General features: G+C 33.8%; 1 protein-coding gene and 1 long non-coding RNA gene across 4 annotated transcripts in view; one reads left to right on the forward strand and one right to left on the reverse strand.

Moving 5' to 3' along the window:
* Positions 1-23,889, reverse strand: part of LOC107995872 (fringe glycosyltransferase) — a 67,762-nt gene that overhangs the window by 19,466 nt on the left and 24,407 nt on the right. Inside the window, exon 5 of the mRNA XM_017053598.3 lies at positions 19,960-20,119. Within this exon, the coding sequence (XP_016909087.2) occupies positions 19,960-20,119 (160 nt within the window). The remainder of the gene's footprint in view (positions 1-19,959; positions 20,120-23,889) is intronic.
* Positions 14,616-19,057, forward strand: LOC107995877 (uncharacterized). 3 transcript variants are annotated; one of them, XR_009832054.1, is made up of 6 exons: positions 14,616-14,775; positions 14,849-15,072; positions 15,179-16,295; positions 16,422-17,268; positions 17,358-18,087; positions 18,375-19,057. It is a non-coding gene; the product is annotated as an uncharacterized LOC107995877 (long non-coding RNA). The 3 variants fall into 3 exon arrangements; XR_009832053.1 differs by having other exon boundaries at positions 17,358-17,535; positions 17,618-19,057; XR_009832052.1 differs by having other exon boundaries at positions 17,358-19,057.

The raw sequence follows: 23,889 nt of genomic DNA on the forward strand, positions 1-23,889 counted from the left end.
AAACATAATATTAGAATTTCAAATAATCAATAATCTTATTTAGAAAATCAATTTTTAATTAATTATATTTCGTTTTATTATAATATCAAATATTTATCATAATATTTATTTCCAAAAAAAATTCGTCTTGAAAGAGTTAAATAATCTCAAAACCATTAAAACATTAAAAAAAAAAAGAAAAAAAAATTTATTAAAAAAAAGCATCGAGAGACAACACCTGCCCGATCGACCAATTTTAATTATTCCCCGACCACTTGTAACTCCACGGGATCTGGAGAAATCGCAGAACCCTAACTGACGTTAGCTGTGGAAGATCGCTGGCCAAGATTGCATCCAACCAGCTCCCTTGACTAATTACATTCCGAAGACTGGCTTCGAAGGGGGTTGATGCGTCCACTCCCTCCCTGAGAAACCGATTATACGATCCATGCGATCCTATATCCAATTACCTAGCGACGATTGGCAGCGATCCAGAGATAAATTCACCAGGTTGATTGGTCCTTACTTTCTTATCATCCCTTTGAGAGAGATAGGGGAATTTGGACCGCTTGTGTTACGATTGGTACCACCGATAGAAGAAAATCGTAAAATTGGTGTCAGATATAAGTTTCTCGTTTTAGTGGAAATTAAATTGGGTTAATGGATTTCTTAATTGATCAATTAAATCGAATAAATGTTTCTTCTTTCGTTTTTTTGAAATTTTAAATTTGAAATATATATCTATAGCAATATCGATATATAATTAAATGCAAACAATATGAAATTTAAATATTTTAAAGATGTATAATTTTATAATACAAAAATTATATAACTTTTAAAAAAGTTTATTTTAAAAAAGAGAATATTTGGATATTCTGATATTAATATTATAAAATTATTAAATTTCACTATCAATTTATAAAAAATATTTATAAAAAAAGTCGAAATATAATGGATCAATTTTTTTCAATTAATTTTCATTTCTAAAAGACATTTTGAAAATCCTAATCATCAAACGATAATAAACGCGACCGTTTAACGCTCCATTGATCTCACCAGGTGATTAAGAGATCGATGAAAATCAGGGGCAAAAAATGCAGGAACCGAAAAGTCACGAAAAAAGAACGTCGAAAACCTGACCAAAGAGATCGGTATTAACCAGATGAAATATAGATGATGGTTTAAACGGCGGCAGTCGTAAAGGCGTTAATTAGTCGAAGGATCCATTCCAATCCGGAAACAGATAATCGAAGCCGACTATGATGGGTCTTCGCATCTTCCAAGACCTATGAACAGCTAATGATCGTAAAACGAAGACCGAATGACATTGGTTAGTAATATCTGATGGAGAGTGGGTGGCTGTCTGTCGATATATTAGGACTAATGAACAGATTAGAGGCGCCGATATCGACCGAGCTAACTATGCGAATACGCATAACTTCGTGACGGAAAAAGCGAAGAATGCAATAGAAGAATACATAAGAAGAATACATAATGTTAATGTATCGATGGATTATATATGAAAGATTATTATTGATGATTTTAATTCATTTGCATAAATATATATAATATTTACAATAAGTAACTGTCTATATATATAATGATTTCATATAAAATAATTAATCTAGATTGTTCTCATTATCAATATAAAAGAAGATGTGTATATGAAACAACTTCTTTTATTTAAAAAAAATCAATAAAATAAAATATCAATTTTTAATTGTTTTTGAAATATTCGTGCTTAAATTTAGTAAAAAAAAAATTAGTGATGAGGTTATATTTTTCATTCTTTCGTGTGATATAATAAGATATAATAAGATAGAACGATATTTCTTCGTACTTTATCTTGATGGTTATTTTTAAAAAAAATAAATATACCAAAAAAAAAAGAAAAATTCTGGATGGTAATAATAATGAAAATAATAGTATGCGATAAATATCACTTTGTTATTCGATCAGATTAATAAAATACGAAAAAAATAGTATAATTATTTCTACGAAACGATGTTCGATTCTCTCAGAAATTTCAAATTTCCATTTGCGTTACGCCCCACTGAACTCTCTTCGAATGATCAAAGCACTCGATCCAGAAGAACGAACAGAAGAACCAAAGAAGAATTCCTTCTGCATTCTCATCGATAACAAACACGGTGCTATCGGTAGGAATATTAACGAATGATAATTACGTACAAGCTGCGTCAATTTGCATGTGCACGTGCTTGCAATGGTCGCCGATATCCTTATAAAATAACGTAGGACAAAAACGAGGATCTAGATCGAGAGGCCTCGTATACCGGACACGCAATTTACAAAAGAAGCATCTCGCTACGAGATATAAGCATAATATCTCGCAAAAGTATAATAATATCGAAATAATGAAGGTAACGTCAAATACATAGTGTTAATATGTCCGTAAAATATGAAAGATCATATAGCAACTCTAACGACAAATTTTCGAATGAGAAGAATACGTTATGTCACATTATCCCCACTACTGATGCTAGCTAGGCAGAGATATGTCACGTGACACGATGTAAACCTAATGTGGGCGTGACATATTTTTCTCATTCGGAAATTCGTTAAAGCTAAATGATATATTTTTGTCTCTAATTTAGCAATGACAATCACATATTCTTCTAATACAAAAACTTATCATTCCAAGAAGAATTCAGACATTTTCACAATTGCCAAATGAAAGCGATATATTATTCTTTCTATCATTAAAAAATTTGCCGAATTTTCGTATGAGAACAATACATGACAATACATTACATTATCCTTACTACTTATTAAATTAGTCAATGATATATATATCCTGCTTAACAGTAACAGTGAGGATAATGTGATGTTATCTATTTTCTACAATAACATATTGTCTATCTGGCAATCCTGTTAAAATGGAAATCAATGTAGCGAAGATAAAACTATTTCAATTTATCCATATTACTTATATCTAACATGAACTTGAATCGTTCATAACTTAATAAATAATTCTCAATCGATATTTTTACAATTTTTATGTTTGTTTCTTTTTTATCTTTAGAATCAATCAAAAGATCTCGCCTCTCATATATTAACTTTCTATATACAGGAACTGGTTGAATCCCCACTCGAGGAACTGATACGCGTCTCTTGATGGCGAGGGGGCCGTCATAGGGTCACGAGCACGTCTTCGAGCACGTTGGTTACACCGTAAACCGCTTGAAACGTTCACCTGTCCTCGTTCGGCCGACACCCGTTTCGTTCAAAGACCATCGATATACTAGAAGGATGCTAGGGTACACGGAAAGGATACACGGGCACACGCTTCCGGGTTTGGTCGTCTGCCTATAGCCGGACCAATTGTCGAGGCTCGTGGATCGGTCGATTGGCTGGATACGTTTTAACGCGGCTTCGAGTAACGGCATCGAGAGATTAAATTCCTGGGCGTATAGGGAGGAAAGGTGTGGTTAAAGATCTTTGGAGAGTTTGCGAGGTTAAAGCGACTTACGGACGCTGAGACGCGTTGCGATGCAGGTATCAAGTAATGGGTTTGAAGTGCACTAGTTTTAGCGTGTTGTACGAATGAACTTAAACCCATCACTTAAATTAATGCAACACATGTTAATATATTTAAGTTTCTTAATCTGAGATTCTAAGAGATTTTTTGGAATGTAAAAATACTTGTACATATTGAAATGATACGAAATGGTACAAAATATTATTTTAATAATTTCAAAAATATATTTTAACTATTCTGTAAATTTTTTTGAGAATTTGAGAAATTTTTTAAGATTTATTATACTACTAAATGTTGTCGATTGATTTATGAACCTTTGAAGACTCATAATAAGAGATTATGCGAATCGAAAAATTTGAGAATCTGGGATACAAGAAATTTGAAAATTCTAAGATTTAATCTAGAAGTTAAGTGAAACGGTTGCGTGTTTGTACGTACGTATATCGTTTTCAGAGAGAAAGAGGTCAGTCTCGACGATTTTAACGAACCTCGAGCGTAATTAGAAGACGTATTGTTCGATCTGAATGCGAGGGGGGATCGCGTGACCCGTGACGACCAGCTTTTGCTTGGTCTGCGTGAAAACTGAGACTGATGCGCGTTCCCGCTGGAAAATCCGTGGCCACAACGATTACAATGGGGAAGTGAAGCTAATTAGATCGGAAGATTGCTCTTTTCCCGGGATTGAATTGCAGATAAGAAGAAGATTGGAAAGGAGGAAACACGATATCCTTGAATGCTGTGCAATTATAGTTCTGACACATGCATTCTTTTATATTCTTTCAGAATTTTTTTTATAATTTTTAATGCCTCGAATTTTGAACTTAAATTTTCACACTTAGGTTTTTCAATTGTATAATTGTCGGATATTTCCAAATTTTTTGTTTCACGATTTTCTCGAAATCTCAAATTCAGCTACAAACAATCGAAAATTTTACTAGTAATATTTTAAAAAAATTAATACAACTTCGAAATTTTCAAACTTTAGATTTTCAATTTTATAGTTTTCAGATTTCAAATTTTTAGATTCCTTATTCCATAATTTATTAAACTAAAATTCTTAAAATTCCAAAAAAATTCTAAATTTTGAATATTGACAGACAGATCGAGAAGTTGATCGCACATTAAAAAATTAATAGCACTTGGACAACACCAATGTCAGTAACATTGTAATCTCTCACATGCGATCAAATGCCTTGGCGATCGTTTAAATACCGGAAGACGATCGACAAGGGGGAAATTTTGCACCCAGTTTCCCAGGATCGTAACAGAATCCATACTTTCTTATCGACAAGAATCCTGAAGTTGCGAGGCGCGATCGATTTCCACTTTGCGGCTTCGTTCTTTTTTATCCAACCAGACCGGTTATCGTTGGATCCATGAATGGAAACTATTCCTTTTTTTCTCGAAGGAAAAGAAGATCACATTTAGTTAAAGTGTTTTGAAACTTTGAAATTTTGAAAAGTTTTCTTAAACAATTCTAGAAATCTCGAAACTTTCGTAGATTTAGATCTTGGAGATTTTTGGAAGTTTCATATCGTTAAACATAAGAAATTTAATGAAATTCTAGAAACCTGGAAGCCCTCGAAAAACTAAGAAACCTTAAAAACTTTGGAAATTTCGTAAGGAATAATAACAAGTTATTCCTGCCCTAACCTAATCTAACCTAACCTAACTTTGAAAGAATACGTCACATCTTGAAAAAGTTAAAAACTTAGAGATAGATTAAACTATTCATCCTCCACTTTAGTTCTCCACTTTCGATTCCCTCCTTACGTAACGGCAGCCATTGAACTTTCGATCATCCTTGAACTCTTCTCGATTCACTAGCATCGAATAGCACGAAGGAAGCGGAAAATCGGGCGAGTAGATGGCGCGTGCACCACGGCCAAGGCCGCGTGGAAAAACCGGTCACGCCTGAGAGGAATTGGACGCTCTAGGAGAAGACAGTGATTAATGGGGGCAAGAGGAGGGAAGAAATTAAACAGCGCGCCTCTCGTGGCCGCTTGTCGAACGAGAAAAAGGGAGAGGGCGCGCTTAATCGAGCTAATTTAACCTATGAATATCGTGGATCTCGGGTACGCGTTTCAATTGACGCGTTAGAATCGTTGCCACTGATTGAACAATTCTAAATATGAATTATGATGTTTTAATATTTTACTCCTTTTTTTTTTCTTTTTGTTTTTAAATTAATTCACGAATCTAGAATCTATGTTTTAAGTTTTTTAATATTTTGAAATTTTTTTTCATTTTGTGTATATTTATATATATCATATCAACTTTTATTGAACATCGTCTTGAACATACATAATTTCCACCAATTTATCTCCAAAGTTACGAAAAAAAAAATACATACAATAAAAATAACGATATAAATATAAGAAAATATACCAAGTTATAAAAACACATTCCTGAGAGAGAATACTAATTCCTCAAAAAACTTTAATTAACGACATTATTCGTTTCAAAACGAGCATGGAAAGATGGAACAGAGGGAAGGTCTGTTTCTGAATGTTCGCGGTCGGTTGAGTTTCCAGTCCCAGTTAAAAGTGGGCGGAACGAAGGAGATTGTTCCTTTTTCCTTGTTCCTCCTCATTTTTTCCAGGCGAAAAAATAAAATTCATTCGGATTCGAGACGCGGAACGATCGGTAACGAAATTCGCCGGGACGCACTCATAAATAATGTTGATTTTCCGGCAGAGTAAACAGAGAGATGTAATCAGTGCGATAGTTTCACGGCGGCGTGCACTCTGAAAACGATTCCCACGTTCGTAACGCGTCGCGGCTCCGCTCGTCGTGATTTCCGCGAGATTTCGACCGACCCTCTCTGTGTCTTTCTCCTTCGTGTTAATTAATCGAAGGAAGTCCTGTACAATGACCGCTCGCGGCTCTTCCTGTCCACGACCGACTTGGTTCAAGGATAGTAAAAGAATTAGGAAAATATGACGACTCGAAGATTGTCAAGAGTAAAATTTGTAAAATGGAACGCGAGGAATTCGAAGATTGAAATTTGAAAAAGATGCAAAGATAGCTGAAGAGTAAAATTTAGTAAAGTCAATTCGAAAAATGGAACTTTGCAAAATTGAGGATGGAATTATTTAAAAAGAGATGAAATTTTCAAAATCGAAAATGTGACGAGTCAAAATTTTCAAAATCGAAAATGCAAGAATTTGAAAATTACCAAAAATCGAAATTGAAAAAGGATTAGCAAATCGAAAATGCAATATAAATGCAATTCAATTCGAAGATTCATCTCTAAAAGTAGAAATGTAATTTCGGTGTAAATGCAATCGACGAGAATCGAATCGGCTAATTTTCTGAACTTCGCATTAATATTCTTATTATTTCCAGGGAACGATATATCATAATTATAATTTCGATAGATAATTAACCTAACATAATTCACTTAGAATTCTTCTTCGCAGATAAACGAACTTTATAATTTTAAATTCCACGTTTCTTTTTACGTATAAATCCCACTGCATTTCAAACATCGATCTATCCATTATTAACAAATTCCATTAAATTTTCTCGACAAACTAATAAATATAATACTAGAAAATTCTATAGAGGTTATACGCTCGATCAAATACGCTCCGTTTAATTATCCTTGGTCAAAAGTTGGCGCAATGCCGGAGGAGCTTTATGGGCAGTCCCCTCCACTGTCCTCACGCTCATTAAACGCCGCCTTAATTTCGTTGGCCATGGAACAGGACGGTAGGCGAAGCGAAATTATCCTCGGACAAGCGTATATATCTGGAGGCGATGCGACTCTAATTAAATCCGTCGCGCATCGTGTGTGGAGGACGAAAGAGACACAACGAGGTCGAATTGAAGGAGAAGAAAAAAGGTGTCCATTGTATCTCGACGAACGCGTGTCCCGACGAAGAAAAAGCGATTCGCCTGTTTTCGATTCTATGGAGAAACGGAGGAGCGAGAAAATTGCTTTGGTTATGGTTAATAGCAACGTGTCAGAGGAATCGCGCGGTTGGTTATCTTTGAATGGAGTCCATTCTTTCTTTCCTTTTTCTTAAGCATGAAATAAAATTTTATCAATTCTAAAATATCGTAAAAATGATAGATAAATTTTACTCGTAATTGAATATAAGATCTCCATCAATGAGTTTCATTTTCAGTTAAGTGAATATCTATTGTGCGATAATATACCGTTGAACTCGCTTCTCTATTTATTTATTTTATTTTATGCAGTACAATAACTTTATTGGCAGTTATATTCTTAATTCAATAATTCTTATATTTTATAATTTGAGCAAAGATTGATATTGCTAATTGATATTGATATTGCTATTCCAGAAACGTTTAATTGATATTTTTGATCGATCAATGACAATCGAAGTTGTCATTTCCTATAGCCATAATATACGATATGTTAGTATTCGTAATATAAAGACTTTTTTCGTGGCTGATTGTATTTCTGGTAAAGAAGAAACCTGCACGTTAATATATCATTAGAGTACGACAAATATGAATTTTTATACAAATGATATATAGAAACAAATACGTGACGAATATACACTTTCCAATAAGGGAATTGACGAATAGTGGGGATATCGATCTTGAATGACAGAATCTCGACATAAGTGATATAAAAAAGAGTACGTTGGACGAAAATAATAATCGAACGATCGTGTAGAACGAAAGAGGAAGGCAGCGGTGGTTTGAGTGGCGAGCTCAGAGGCTAATTAATAGTTCCGGGAACGGGCAAGAGGTGAGGAGAAAGGATCGCAGGATTGCGAGTGGGGAGAGGGAGAGAAAGAGGGGCGAAGGACGGAATGCGGGACATGTGGCGCGCATCCGCGTGCCTCCGGCCTGCGAACAGGGTGCGATTTTCTGGTGAATGCGGGAATAGGTGTTAGAAGCCAACGCCGTAATCGTTACATCTATCCTATTTTAGTAAAATGTTTAATATTTTATTCGGATACGAATGATAATTAATCTTAATTTTAAATAAAACGATAATACTTTGATAAAAATTAAGAAAATATTTTTGCTGGTCTAAGGGTGAAAGTCTATTTGAGAATAAGCGTTATTCATTATATACATAAGTCTCTACGATTGAATGATATGATACTAATTTACTAAAACGATAAGATTGAAACTACTCGAGGATAAAAGATACTTACAGAATTTTACAAATAAATAAAATTTAATTCTGTAAAATTGGCAATGATCTAAAAAAGAATCGAAAAGGGAAGAATCTATAGATATAAATTGCAATTAAATTGGATGCTTCTCTTTCAATCTTGGAATAATCAGTTTGGAAGAGACGTGGCAAGAATTCATCGTTTAGATGCTTGGCGATCTCTTGCCCGGACATGGGTGTATGGTTTGTTTGCTCGGCTTTTTGCCGCGGTATAATAGGAAAACCGCAGAGTGATGTTCCCTCGGGAATCACTCACGCCGGCTGCAGTCCTTATAATGCAAGATCAAGGTCAATCTCAAGTACGTCTTGCAATCTGTTAATTGATTAATCCCATTTATCCAAATGATCCTTTTTAAATTAAATAAAACAATACTTTCCAAAGCAAGAATTGTAAATCTGTAATTAGATATTATTATATCTTTATTTTCTTTTTCTTCACAAATATATTATAACTTTATGAATAATGCATTACTTTTTTGAATGTAAAAATAAAAAGATTTATTGAATCAATGATCATTATCATTCGAAATCAATGTCATCATATTGATTTTATTGAAAGGAAAATTTCCAAGTTCTTTTTTCTCTTAGAATTTAAAAAATTAACCGATCTCTTCAACTTATTCCAATATCTCCATTTCAAGATATCATTTGTTCCAAATGTCACGATAATCTTTATCTTTTAATTATTGGTATGATTATTCAATAAAGCTGGAATTTAATGAAACGTTTCCCGCTTCAATTCGAAATCTGCCTTTCACTCGCATCTTCCTTTTCCATTTGCGGAATGATTAATACGGGCAGTAAAGGACTGAGAATTCGCTGGTTTCCTGCTGCGACCACCTACGGTTCCTCTTTTTTCCTGCACCCTGCGCCATCCAAGCCCACTTCATCTTCCTTTTCGACGTGCCACTATTTTGTTTCCTGTCTTCCGTAGCACGCTTCCGCTCATTTTCAGTGCTTTTTACTTGGAATTGCATTTTTCGAATATTATCAGTGAAATTATTTTAAGGATATTGACAGAGATTTAGAATTTTTAAAGATTTATGTGGTACGAGTAGCAGTCCTAATATTTTTTTCGAACGTGGCAATTGCAAGTGAAAATTACTTTACAGTAGTTACACCCAAGTAAAAAGTATTCATTCGTGAAAAATATTCTCTGAAAAATTTTTAAAATTTTTATTTTCAAATATATTTGCAACTTTAAATATAATTCACAAATTCGTACACAATCTATAATATTATTCGACAATAATAACTGAATTCAAACCCATTTTTTTAAAAATTTGCTATCAATATAAATATTGATATTATTATAGTTTTAAAAAGATTAAACTGGACTAAAAATAAAATTATTAAAATTAAAAAATTGTATCGTCAATATTATCAATCTAAAGTTAACCTATAACAAATATATAAAAATTTGTCTGCGAACTATTTCACATCAGTATCTCAGTGATAGTGATCATTTTACACATTTATATATTATTTATTAGATCTTCTTTAGTATCTTATTTATTGGATCTTATTATTATGTAAAAATAATATTTTTATACAAAAGAAACTAACATATCTAACAAAAAGAATTAATCACGTTAGCAATTCAATAAATATCATTTATAAATTTTTGGCACATGCGCATAAAAATATTCATCACTCTTATAGGTTAAGTTAAAATTACTTAAAATTTACCGGTATAAATCCGATTTTCAATTCATTTTAATCTAGTCTCACTCATATACTTTCCTCGTTTGAAAGATTCCTCGTTATTTTATTCTTCATTAATTCTCTTTTCGCTTCGATACGAAAGAAAAAGAGAGGAAAAAAAAAGAAACACGCAGCTTGTCACGGCCTCTGTTGATTAATTAATACGCGACCGATTACCGATTCGACGTGCTATTAGCAGTAAATCCCGCATCAGTCCCTATTATCGGGGTCCGGCTGATGTACGATCGGCCCGCTCGTTTAAACGATCGAAATAGCGTCCAGGGACGGAAATCCGAACTAGTCGACACTCTACGTTACGACACAACTCTGATATATCTGTTAATTAGTTCTAAGATCAGCCACCGATCTATACCGTGTTTCTTCGCTTTCGAATACCATCATTCCCGAGAATTCGAAATATTATCTTCGAAAAAAATATTAACGAGCCACGTGATGTGGAAAGATCGATGAAAGATTCTATTTTCTTGAAAAGTATTGAAATTTTTTTTGGTAATAAAATTTTATTTGGAAATATATATGTAATGAATAAACTGTTTTAAATAAAATTCGATACGACATTCGAATCGAAAATTAAGAATTCCAATGATGGGATTTTTTAATGAAATAAAAATCATTTTGGATTTTATTGCATCGTTTTGCAATTATTTTTGTAAATTCAAAATGATTATGCATACATAATGATAATAACTCGTATGCAAATGGATACTATATTTTTTGGAAAAAAAATTATGATACTATAAGATACAAAATTTTTATAACAAATATCTTTATTCTTATTGAATATTTTTAAAACAAAAATAAAAACTTGTAATAAATTAAGTATAAACAAATAGATTAGAATGAATAAAACTGAATATTCTCATTGATATCTTACATATATATATACATATGTAATAATGAATAAAAATAAAATAAAATAAAATCTTGACTATTCTAGTTTTTTTTTTTTGCATAAGAATTGAATATTCCAATCAGAAAAACGGATCGTAAAGCGATACTACGAAACTCTAAGAAACTCGAAATTATTTCGCAACATTTTGCAACATCAATATTAAGATTCCGCTTGGTTTTATACGATTGCTATTTTGCTCGATATATAATTATCGACTATAAGCATAATCTTTCAGTCATTTCATAACGCTGTTTTCACTATACATCTCATACATTTCTTATAGAAGTCGATATGAATTGCCAGTCAATATGAATCTGAATTGAATTTATCGTATAATTAAATCGACGAATTGGAAAGTAGATTTCGACCCAGAAGTCGTTGTTGTGGGGCACATAGAGGAAAATTGGCCCCAGCAGCCAACAATGGGACAGTATAGAATCGCGGAAAGAAATGTAGGAACGTAATTATTACTCATGGCTCGACTCAGGTCGTTAACCGAGAGCAATAAACTCGGTTGCAGCTAATGCACCGGTGTAATTCCCCGGCTGTTGCATTGGTTGGTAATTCAACTGGCAAAAACCAACGATTCCACCGATATGGATAATAATAAGGTCTTGGTAAGAAGCTTTTGCCGCAAGAAGAATACGTATACACGGTCAACGTGATCGCCAAACGATTTTAGTGATGAAAAGTTCAATTTTTGAGTGGAATACCATTTGAATATTATGCATGTGTTATGGAACTTTCAGTATTTTGATTTAGAATAAATTTCCATTACTTGGAAATACGAATTCTTAAAATTATATCTGTACAGTAAAATGCTTATTTTTCTTTTAAATATCTTCGATTTTCACTGGAACGCTGTATGTCTGTGGATATTATGAAACTTTTATTATTCAATTTAAATGCGAATATACGGATAATAGGAAAACTTTGGATTACCTGAAGATACGATTATGAGTACAAGTTGACTTCAAAATTTCAAAATACTCGGATTACAGAATAGTAAGAGTTCTGTTCAATTACTCGAGTAGCAAAAGATATCTCATCTCCAACAGTGCTCTAACGAAGCATCAACTTTTACCTATTCCTATAATAAAAAAAATCCTCCATCGTCAAAATGCACGCAAGAAAACACCCAAGTATACACCGATTAGTAAACCAATCTCAAATCTTTCCCCTGTATCCCCGGCTTCGGTTCCCAATTAGAAACCCTAGGAGGCAGCAGCCACGAGTCGGTTCATCCTCGGTGCAAATAAGCTCTTCCATCTTTCTCTTTCTTTCTACCCATACGTGGCGTGTCGTTCGGATGCTAGAAACACGTGCAACATCCGCCACGATTGCACACACGTCGCTGGTAGTCGTAATAATAAAGCATCCGCGAAGTTGGAGCGCGAGCTACACGGCTTGGTAATAAGTTCCTGGTTTACGGTTCATCGGCAGGTTATCCTGGGGCTGGATCGACCTACCGGCCGACTGAAATCACCGGTGGCCACGTATCGCCTCTCTGATTATTTCTCTCTCTTTCTCTTTCGAGTCGATCCGTTTCGTTTCGATCATCCTTTCACCGGGGGCGTGGTGGCCGCCATATCCACCGTGGTGCAACCGTAATTGCACCGGCTGCGAAACAACGTAACCAACCGATGGGTGATTAGATTGGCAGGATGTTAGGTGGAGATGAGATTGGTAATAGTGATGTCTTGATACATCTTGTTTGGAATATTAAAATCGGTTGAATTGTTGGATTAATTCCTCAGAGAATTTAGTTTTATATGTATCGATTGAAAGTTCAGACTCGTTACGTGGAATTCAGAAACTGAAAGAAATTTTAGGTTAGAATTATTCGAATCGAACTAAAATGTTAAATTAACTTTTCATAAATGGAATTCAGTATGTATTGTAGAATTCAAGAACTAAAAAAGATTTTAAGTTTTTCTATGACCACTCGAACTAAATGTTAGGTTAATCCTTTTAGAAAATTCAACTCCATATATATATATATTGAAACTTTGAAACTGTAAACGTGTTGCAGAACTGAAAGAAATTTTAGATTAGAATATTATAATTCAAATCAATTAAAATGTAATTTAACTCAAAAATGAAATTTATATCGAAAGTTTAGAATTGTTACGTGAATCGAAGAATTGCAAAAATGTTAGGTTAAAATTTTATTTGACCTCTCGAATCAACCGAAATCTTAATTTAAAAAATTCATCCATTGAATTGTATCAATTGAAAGTTTAAAATTGGGAAAATATTACGTAGAATTCAAAAATACAAAAAATTGGAAATTTATTACCTGATAAAACGATTAAGAAAATAATTCCAATTTTATATACTCAATATACCAGAATATACTCAATACATTTTTTTCGTAGAATATCTGCAATGATATTGGGTCAATTGGCCTCTCTGGAACTACCGATAATCAGAGAACGAAGAGAGAACGATAGTCCGATAATCACCGCAACTTTTGTTACCGCGTGGGGATTTAAATTAGCCCCGGGTGTACGTGTTTTTGCGACAGAATTGCCTATTATATCGTTAGACCAGATATTCTCCACGTTCAATTATCCTCTACGAGGCTCTGAATCGACCAATGATTACGAAACTCAACTCTTTGTCTGTTACCACGCTTCTACACAGTAAATCGTAATCGATGTTGAAAACTAGATGCACGTTTTCTCGAAGAGGATAAATAGCCTCGAATTTATTAAGATTTCGTTTCATCATTTTTTATTCATTATCAATTATCGAAGAAAATTGTATTACCTTGTAGATGATGTCTTACGAAATGGCTGCCAAAAGTGAAAAAATATCGTCAACGTTATTAAAATAATATATCAAGATTGGAAAAGTCATTAATTATCGTAAAATATCAAAAAGAATATAATTTATGTAGTATAATCCTAGAATATACTTTTTCTCTTTTTTGTAATTCTTCGAACAGCTTAAAGAAACATTATATGTACTCACTTATCGAATTCTCACTTTATTCTATAAATTTGGTTAAATTTTTCTTACCAAATTGAACCGCGAGAGAGCGTTACATGTGCTATCTTGACATAAGTATATACTTATGTACAATAGATAAGTCGATTGCATATCCTATATATCCTCAATAATTCAAATATATAATTCTAATACATTCAATCGAAAATTCAATGAATTTTTAAATCTTTATATCACATTTCTAATAAAACGTTCAAATCTACTACTATCATCAATTCGAGATACATATTCTCTAGAGGTCATCCATTCGAATATCATTACGATAGAACAATCGTCTCATAAATAACGGAACATTCAAACAGATCGCACGAGTCAATCTGACCAACGCAACAGTTTCGAACTTAACCACAATGATCTCCACACCCTCACGGATGAACGCTCATTCACCCGTCGATCCCGAGCTTCTCTTACAATGCACGTGCACAGCCTCTAGCTCTCAGCGGACGCAGTAACGACGGAAGAAGAAAAGAGGACGAAAGATAGAGCGAAGAACGAGAGAAGAACAGAGTGAGTGTTTCTCGGGCAAATATAATATACGAGTACGCGAAGACCCCAGGGAGTAACGTCCACTGTACCTTAGACCATAATCTTGGCTGGAAGATGGCACCACACCCATGGGGGGTCGCAGAATACGTCGTGGACTGTGCACGAACCACTTCCAACGAGCACTAGCCACCTTTCACTTCCAACTATTACTCCACGCGGGTGGATTCTCTGTGCATAGTTTATTTCTCGATTTAAAAATCGTTGGAGATCGTCTCTGTCCAAGGAACTTGCTACCGTAAAATATTCGAGAGAAAAGAGGTTAGGTTAAATTACATTTAGATAATCTGAAATTCTGAACTTTAAAAATATTAATCAAAGGTTATAAAAATTAAAAATCTTAATAATTTAAATATTTCTATTCCAGATAAATTTTTTAATTATATTATACGTTTGAATTTACGAATCTTCTAAAGTAAATCATTATAAGATAATATACATTAATATACACGAGGAAATGGAGTTATGATGAATTCTACAGAACCTGTTACGATCTTGGCGGGAATGCGGCCAGGACACCGCGAAACGAGAACATTTATGACAATGCCGGGAATGAGATTCGTCTCACGAATTATTATGACACGGTCTAGGTTATCTCGGTCCACATATTATGCATAAAGCACAATCGAAACAGAAGGAAACTTAATCCAGTTCCCTTCTTCAAACATTTCATCCTTATAACACTTTTCATTTATAATACAAAATTAGATATTTATGCATAATTTAAGTGTACAAAAATGTACATGACATACAAAAAAATATATTCCAAGTATAACAAATGTTATTAATTTATGATATTGAAGAATTATATTGAAGAATGTAACAGATTTTTATCTAAGCTTTGTTTCTTAACATTTATTTTGTCAATTCATACAAATATTTACATTTATCAATTTCAAAATTGCCACTTTTGAACTTGTGGATTATTATAAAAAAACATGAAAATTCTATCTTTCTAAATTTTCTTAAAATTCATGATTTATCGTAATCCAATTCATCGGGGAATCGTTCAAAAATCGTTCGAGGAGAGGCTCGAACGAAATTACAGACTTTGAATGGAGCCAATCTCGATCGCCTGGCAGTTTGAAAAAATTAAAAAGCGTCCAGAGAAAAAGAAAAGAAGGATGTTCGTAAGCCACGAGGACTTAAGTGGGTTACCAAGCTTGTTATCGATATCCGAGCTCGGCGTTCGATCGACTTTCAAGGGTGGTTCTCTTTGCAACGATACTGGTTCGACCGGATCGTAAGAAGGCTGAATGAAGAGGACCTCGAGGAAGAGTAGGGCTGAAAAACACGGAATACAGAGAAGATAGAGAAAGAGAGAGAGAGAGAGAGAGAGGTCTTTATATCCATGGTGTCCACAGAACAATGTCCATTCACTCGAAATGGGATCCAGTCTGATCTCTGCTTCGAATATCCTCCCGATTAAAGGGGAATAGAAAGACGAAACACCTCGATTCTTCTTTGCTTCCTAAAGTGTAAAGGTATGTTTTTTTTTTCATTATTTGAAATTTTTATCTTTAAATTGAACTTATTGCCCATATTGGAACTGTGTATGTATGTGTTCTTAAATTATTGTCTATGTATTCACTTTGAAAGTATTTTTTCAGCGAGGATATTGCCTGAAAATGAGAATTTTCAAGATTACTTTGGATATACGGCTGTTGTAAGATTCTCTACTCTACTTGTTCTCAAATTGGCATACGTGAATTTACGATAATTTATTGATGAATGGATTTAATTTTTTAATATGCATAATGGAGCAAGTGAAAGTAATATAAATAATGTGCAATCACTTTTCTTTCTTATACATTCAATAATTTTTTAAAACAATTTTCCAGTGATTCTCGATTAAATTCTAAACTCACCATTAACGATTCTTACTTGACAGTGATTCTTGCTTAGACGCATTAGATAAATTATAGTTTCAAGACGAAAATGATAGAGAGATATTCTAATTAGCGATTATATAAGACTGTTCATCTTGGATACAATTTTCGAAGGAAGGAAAGTTGGAAAAATGAAAAGAGTTTAAGCTATTAGGGGACTAACGAGCCTGGTGACTCGAGTAGAAATCAGAGAAAGAGATATCTGGCTGCCGGTTGATGAATGGTCGAGATCATTCCTTATAAGAAACGCTTAATCTCCTCTGGAGGCAGGAACGGGTCCTCTCGCAAGATTTATCGTTTCATTTCGCCTCTACCGGTTTCGATTTCGTTTCCGTTTACACGATCCACCGATCGAACGATCAAAATTCTTCTGGAAAACATTAAAATTTTCGATTATTACTTTCGAATTATTAATTTTTTAATTCTCATTTCACGGATAAATTGCGAAGATTTCAATTTTCTTTCTCCTTTTTCTCTGACCAGATATCGAAGAAGAAAAATATTAAAGAAGAATGCAAAATAACAAAAAAAACTATGGACTACGGTAAAAGTTAGAATCGCAATAAAAGTAAGTGAAATTATACAACAATTTCTATAATTATATTTTATTCCTTATATTGTAATCTAATTTCATGAAAAATATCTTCCATCTATCAGAATCTAAGGAAAAATACTCGTCCGTAATTGGTTGATAATTGTGACGTATTTCGAAACATAACCAATCAAAATCCTTCGCGCATTGCATATCACAAATCGTTCCCTTTTAAACGAATAATGAATAAACATAACCGAGATCGATCAGATTACCGTTAATTCTAAACATGAGAATAAACGTGTAAGATTTCTTTTTTTTTTTTTTTTTTAGTTGTGCAGAGTCGACGAGTATTCTTTTTATTTTTGTCTTATTCTTTTTTCAGGAACAGGAAAAAGAATTAATGGGTTTATAGGCATGACAATGTGACGAGATAAGATCAGAGGCCTCATTTTACTTGTCCTGGAGACCACACGGTGATCATATCACGCGGAATCGCATCGTGTATCTCTGGTGAAAGAGTTTCTTCGGCCTTTTATCGATTTTTGATCGCGACTTTGTGGCAGGGAGTTTATAAGCGTCAGAGTCTCTTCAGACAGATACTGTGCAGACTCGAGGCATCTAGTAAGTAAGTAAGTACTCGAGACTGCGACTTTCTAATCGAGATATCGAATGTTCCAGGGAGGAAAGATCGAGTGGGCTTTGATGAGTCTCGGATTCGATGAGTCTCGTGCGATTAATATTAGATCATCCTATGTGTATAACAATAATGCAGTAAATATATCGAAGATTGATATTAGGTTATGTATAAATGATATGATATAATAAATATCGAAGACTCGTGTGATTAATATAGTAAGTATAGTGAGTACGTAAATTCGATAAAATAATAATGACGAGTCTCGTACAAGATTGATATTAGATCATCCAAGGAATATATAATAATATATATACATATATATTAGGTTATGTAAGTAGTAACACATAGATTTGATAAAATAATAATGATGAATTTCGTATAATATCAGGTTTTATAAATAGTATAATATAATATGTATAACCTAGTCTCCTGTAATTAATATTAGATTCTATAAATAGAATTCTATAAATAGTAATGTTAATTTATATAATTACTTTTCAAGTAATTAGCGAGGAAAGGAAAGAGAAGCTAATGTGAGAGATCCAGAAAATTGAGTATTTTTTCAGAACAGAATACTATATTGCTTTAACTGTCGCAAGAAAAATCATAGATTTTACAGATGGCAAAAAGATACAAAAATTCTAAACCATCTTGAAAAAAGGATACATATAGCAAATTGACTGAAAAAAGATATGAAAGAGAACACTTTTCTCAAATCCAATTACAAATTTCGTCAAAAATTCGTTCAAAATTCATTAATTTCATATTCGTAATCGAAGGAAGATAAATTCATGAGAGAAAGGAAGAAAAAATAGAAGAAAATGGCCCTCCTTCTCCATTCTCTTCGAACCCCCTAAGGGAAGGTAGTGGATTCGGTTTAAGCTTGCAAACTGGAAAATACGGCTACAATGCGGCGGCTGCTTCCTCCCAGATGCATAAATTCGATAAGACCGGTAGATAGTGACGTAACTCGCATCCAAGCAAGAAAACGCGCAACAAATTTCCTCTCTGAATGCAACCCCAACCAGAAACGAAAGCAATAACTTTTCCCTCGAATTTCTTTTCCCCCTACGTTCTCAGACGCCAAATATTCTTCTTCCCAAATTTTTGCAAATTCATTAAATTTTTTATTTTCCAATTTATTTCTGAAATTTGCAAAAATACAAACGTTTTTTATTTTTTAAATGTTCTTGAACTTTCTACTTTCTCTGTAACGAATTTTTCATAAAATCATTTTCAAAAAATGTACCAAACATTTCCCATTTCTCAAATTTCTCTACTCCTTTCCTTCCCCTTCTCTAGAATTTCTCAAGCATCGAATATTTTCTTTGCTTTCCACCGATTTCTCTGCCAATTCTCTCCCCTCTCTCCCCAACTTTCACGTTTCTTCCATGTCCCTGGAGAATCCCAAGGAGAGAGAGACCTCCCGCCGCGCACGAAAAAAGGGAATTTCACGCCTCTATCCTTTGACGGCGGATAAAAAAGGAAACGGTTACTCATTACCGCCTCCATTCACCGTCACCGGATTGAGGGAGGTCTCCGCAAAACGATCGTCGCTGTCACCAATCACGAAAATGGAAGAAATTCCTCCGGTTACGAGGCGAACGTCTCGCGCAAGAAAGGACTCGAAAAAACTTGTTGTTTTCGTTCGTACACGATTCCAATACATTGAACCAACGCTTGCTCTCGATAAAGAAGGAAGAGACAAATTCTCGATCGATCTTCCCAGCTTTTACAATTTTTTTTATTGTAAATCCACGATTTTTGCTTCGAAAAGTAAAAGTTTGTAGTTTTTGTGTTCTTAACCTTATTTTCAATCGTACCACGAATCTGAATTTATCAAATTACAAAAATCAAAACTTAGAAAGTGTCCATTTTCAAATCCATTATCAACTTTTATCGACTCACGGAACTGCTGGAATTTGAAAAAATTTTCAAACTTCCTAGATTCTAAAAGGCATCCTTAATTAACAAACTCGATGGGTTGTCCTCTTAACCTGGTGGTCCCCTCGCGTCCCTCTCGAAATATCGAAGAAAAAGTAAGTTCAGTTTAGGAACTGGTTCGTAATTCGAACTGAAAAACTCACCGGCCGCTTCGAGGGTTCCGGACCCTGCCTGATGATCTCCAAGGGTGCCGGTATCGAGGGCCTGCCCAGGTACCAGTCCTCCCGTGGATTGTAGTTGTCCAGAAGCTTGAGCAGGCGTGGCACGTTCACGTAATTATCATCGTCGAAGTGGCAGAACCACCTGCAACCGAGCCAACGTTCAATCTATAACGTTCGTTCGCGCCTGGATATGGATATGAACAGAAAATGTGGCCAGAAAGTGTGGCTTGAACTCGACGAAAGGAATTACATTTACGAGTATAATTATTTGGCGAAACTTGGAAGCGTACGTGGAAAGAAGATAAAATAACATGGAATGAATGTATTATAATTTTTGTTTCGAGATAGATTGGAAGAAAAAATTATTATTATTATTTTATTATTATTATTTGCATACATATTCGAATTAAAAATTTCGTGTATGGTGGCAATACGTGTGAAAATTTGTAAATGTAATTTTGTTTCAAGATTTATTTAAGGAGATATATATATATATATATATATATATATATATATATATATATATATATATATATATATATATATATATATATATATATATATATATATATATATATATATGTAGAGAGAGAGAGAGAGGAAATTTCAAAGTGGAAAAATTAAAAGACAATGTTATTATTATAGTTTAAAGATAGAAGAGAGTGTATCGTCTATATATTCGAATTAAAATTTCGTATCTAATAGAATTTTATGTGGAAAATTCTAACGAAATTCTAATGAAATGCAACTTTGAAACTTAACCTTAAATTGAAGTTCAAGAATATATCGAAACGATATATCTACTTTAACCAACATTCAAGTTTTAACCGACTGTAAAAGCAATAAATAATAAAATCTCTTTTCCATATGCATAAAGATCGAACGTTATCTAAAAACAACCGATCCAACAATTATCCCATTCGTTCGTTCGATAAGGAAGCAATCCATAGAAACGAAACAAAAAGAAGAAGAGGAAGAAAAGAGGAAAGGAATAATCTCGAGATGTATCTTATCATTTGCAAAGTGGCTGACATCGAAATGCAATCGCGAACAACCGTTTCTCGGAAGAGAACGAGCGAGAGAAGCGAATGATAGGCGAAATAAAATCTTCGTCTCTAAGAGTTGCGCGGCCATTAGCGCTACCGGGTGGCCAATCTTCTCGATACGTACCTGCCGCCATAGTTAAACACGCCTGGATTCCAACTTAATGGAGTGCAAAGATGCCAATTGCCAATCTCGTATGCGTTAGATCTAAACGATACTTTTCGTTTTTCGTTTATGTAGATTTTTACATTTCCTTTATTCATATTTTTCTAGATTTTTTTCATCCTTCAAAAAAAATCCTATACTCTTTCGCTACAAATTCCCCAAATCTCTCGAATTCCCTACCCTCGCTCCATCATCTTCGAGCAAAAGTTACCAGAAATCGATCGGTAAAGAACTTTCCACCGCTCGAATGAAAGATTCGATCCGATCCGAAAAGGATCTTCGATAGGATCGGTCATTATTAATCGATATCGATATAGCAATGGAACATCGATTCATCATTCAAATTGTACGATATACATCGACCAAATTGGCTTGATCTCTATTGATTCTCTAATCGTCTCTGTCGAATGGGCTCTCGGTCCCGCGCAGAGGGTGGCTCGTTTTGGACCCGGTATTTAATTAAATCTGGCGTTTAGAATTTTTACGAGTTCCTCGAGAGGGATAGGCATCAAAGAGGCCGAAGTGTCGAAACTCACAGCACGATATCTCCACCTTATCCTATGAGTTTTAATTAGAGATTATCTCCGCGTTATCTTACAATCTTTTTTTTTTTTTTTTTTAAATTTTAATTGATTTTTAAAATTTTAATTAATAATGTTCGTAACGGTGTTTCTCTGTGGATAAGTGCAATTTAAAACTTGCATTTATTCGGTTATTTTGTATTTAATAAAGAAAATGGAAGCATATGGAAGCACATTGACGATATTTGTGTAATAAATATATATACTTTTTCTCACTTTTAATATCTAGGAATCTAATATCTTGCTCATTATAAAATTCTCCATATTCGAAATGTATATTTTCCTTAGAATTATTACAATATTTATTCCGTCTCTACTTAAGAAACTTTTTTAAAACTTGCATTAATGAATTTATAGAACGAAACGAAAACGCTAAGACACGAAAGATGTGATAAATATATCCCAATACAATGTATCCCAAAAATATTGGAACATTTTTTAAACCGAAGATTCCTGGAATGCAATTTCAAAAATATTTTTCTTTGCAAAAATTTTTGTCGTTATTTTGTCAACGAGTTATTAAAAAGTAGAAAATCACAACTACGAACAATCAATCAGAACAAATCTAGGCAACGTCCATTTATTTATTTATTATTCATCGCGATATAATTTTCGATATAATTTTTTTACTGAAAAATATTTATTCGATACATTTTCTTCGAGATAAATTGTTCGAATTTCATACTCGATCGTAGCCAACACTATCGCTGTATTAAACTACGCGACTGATCATCGCCAATATCCAATATTAACGTATTATCCGATCATTTTTACGACATATATTACACGCATTACACATAAAAATTACACGAGATATAATAACAATCTTTTAATATATATTTTACATATATAATATTTAAAAATTTACAACGCTATTTCTCTGAAGAATAGTCATCTTATTATTAATTCGTCCATCTTAACTCCCCATTAATTTTCTTCTTACGTTCCTCCTTCATGCAATTTTTTGACAATATTATATTTAAAAACTTTGTATAACAATTTTCCTGTAATAATTAAATTATACATCTACGTATGTAATCTTTTTGATCGACAATCGATAACAACAATAACGAAGGAATTAACACGTATCTCGCGACACATAAACAAGAGACGCGTGTAAATTTATTTATCGATTTCCGACGCGAAGAGAGACGAAGAATCGGGCGGATATTTATCAAGCGTTATGAACGATATTAAACAGTGCCCGACGGTTCAAAATTCATGCGCGCGCACCCGTACCCGCGATCTGCATATATATTAACGGCTGGAGAGGGGGAGGGAATAAAGGTGCGAAGACTCGTTCGTTTTTATCCGACTCGACATCGAGAAACCCTCTTTCGTGTTTTTAACGGGTTGCTGATGAAATAATGGAGCGATTCCTCGAGGAGATTGCGTTTTATATATATATATATATATATATATATATATATATATATATATATATATATATATATATATGTAAGGCAGAGGCAAATTTTTCTTTGAACGTATCTCGTAATTATTCGTTCGATTATTGATGGTGAAAGGAAGAAATAGTTAAAGAGGACTACTGTGTTGGGATACCTATTCTTCCAGAAAATTTCGTTATATGGAATTTTTAAATATATAATGCATTATATATCATTATATATATTCGTTTATTATTAACAGTTAGAAAGCAGATCACAAGAGATTTCAATAATTCTAAAAATTTCAAAATCGAAGAAACGAATACCGAATCTACTAAAAAAGGAAAAAGGAAAAGATGGGAAAAGGCCTTGAAACCGAATCGAGCGAGTGGCGTGCGTGCGCGAGCAACGAGGCGGCAAATTGGCATCGAGAGCCGGGGCTTAATGAGTGGTGGGTGTGCCTGGCCCGTTAATTGCCGTGTAAAACGGCCACGGGAGCCGTCCAAAGCGAGCCAAACTTGACCGATTTATATATTATCTCGCGCCCATTCTCTGAATGCCTTCCTCCATTTCTAATCTTTCAAAATTCTTAAACTTGTTAAAATACACGATTTATCGAGCTTTTTTTCGAGATATCGATTTTTTTCCTCTTTTCGAGAGAGAGTGGAATTTTTCGTTAGTGAAGATTTACAACGAGTCGAAGTTTTGTTAACCGAGAAACGCTCGTAGGGATG

Source organism: Apis cerana, linkage group LG11 (assembly GCF_029169275.1).
Source record: "Apis cerana isolate GH-2021 linkage group LG11, AcerK_1.0, whole genome shotgun sequence".
NCBI lineage: Eukaryota > Metazoa > Arthropoda > Insecta > Hymenoptera > Apidae > Apis > Apis cerana.